General features: G+C 46.4%; 1 protein-coding gene across 1 annotated transcript; it reads left to right on the top strand.

Moving 5' to 3' along the window:
- Positions 1 to 32: 32 nt before the first annotated feature.
- Positions 33 to 517, top strand: LOC103399674 (unconventional myosin-XV-like; the record flags this gene model as incomplete). The annotated part of the gene is made up of 3 exons (XM_025054038.1): positions 33 to 115; positions 203 to 333; positions 423 to 517. Coding segments are annotated over exons 1-3 (261 nt in total), but the record flags the coding sequence as incomplete, so codon positions are not given.
- Between the last annotated feature and the right edge of the window lie 13 nt (positions 518 to 530).

The raw sequence follows: 530 nt of genomic DNA, 5'->3' as shown, positions 1-530 counted from the left end.
TTGCCATGTACACTTATGTTCTTCACTTGTAGCTAAGTGGAGACCATGGCCTGATAAAGGATGAAGCCTACTGCCAAGTGATGAAGCAGGTCACTGTGAACACCAGCTCCAAACCGTATGTCACTAAACCAGTCCTGAATGTAGACGTGATGGGTTTGGGTGAGTGGGCTTTTCATTTCAGCTGTGTTTGTTGTGTGTTTAGAGACAGCTGCCAGAGAGGGTGGAGGCTGCTCTACATCCTGACGGCTTTTTATCGCTGCTCTGATGTCATGAAGCCATTTGTGTTGAAGTTTCTGCAGGATGCCTGTGCCAGCCCTGGAGTTCTGTACCAAGGTGGAGAATTCAAAACATCTATCTGTCGGTTCACGGTCACATCGGATGTTTTAATAATACCATAAACCACTGCTGCTTTGACCTGACAGGTGTTGCCAAGGCATGTGAGCAGAATCTGAGGAAGACTTTTCAATATGGCGGACGTGTACAGTTTCCTAACAGCATGGAACTCAAAGCTATGCTGGTTAGTCTACAAT

Source organism: Cynoglossus semilaevis, unplaced genomic scaffold (genome assembly GCF_000523025.1).
Source record: "Cynoglossus semilaevis isolate Cse_v1.0 unplaced genomic scaffold, Cse_v1.0 C18848853, whole genome shotgun sequence".
NCBI lineage: Eukaryota > Metazoa > Chordata > Actinopteri > Pleuronectiformes > Cynoglossidae > Cynoglossus > Cynoglossus semilaevis.
This window is presented reverse-complemented; position numbering and strand designations above follow the sequence as displayed.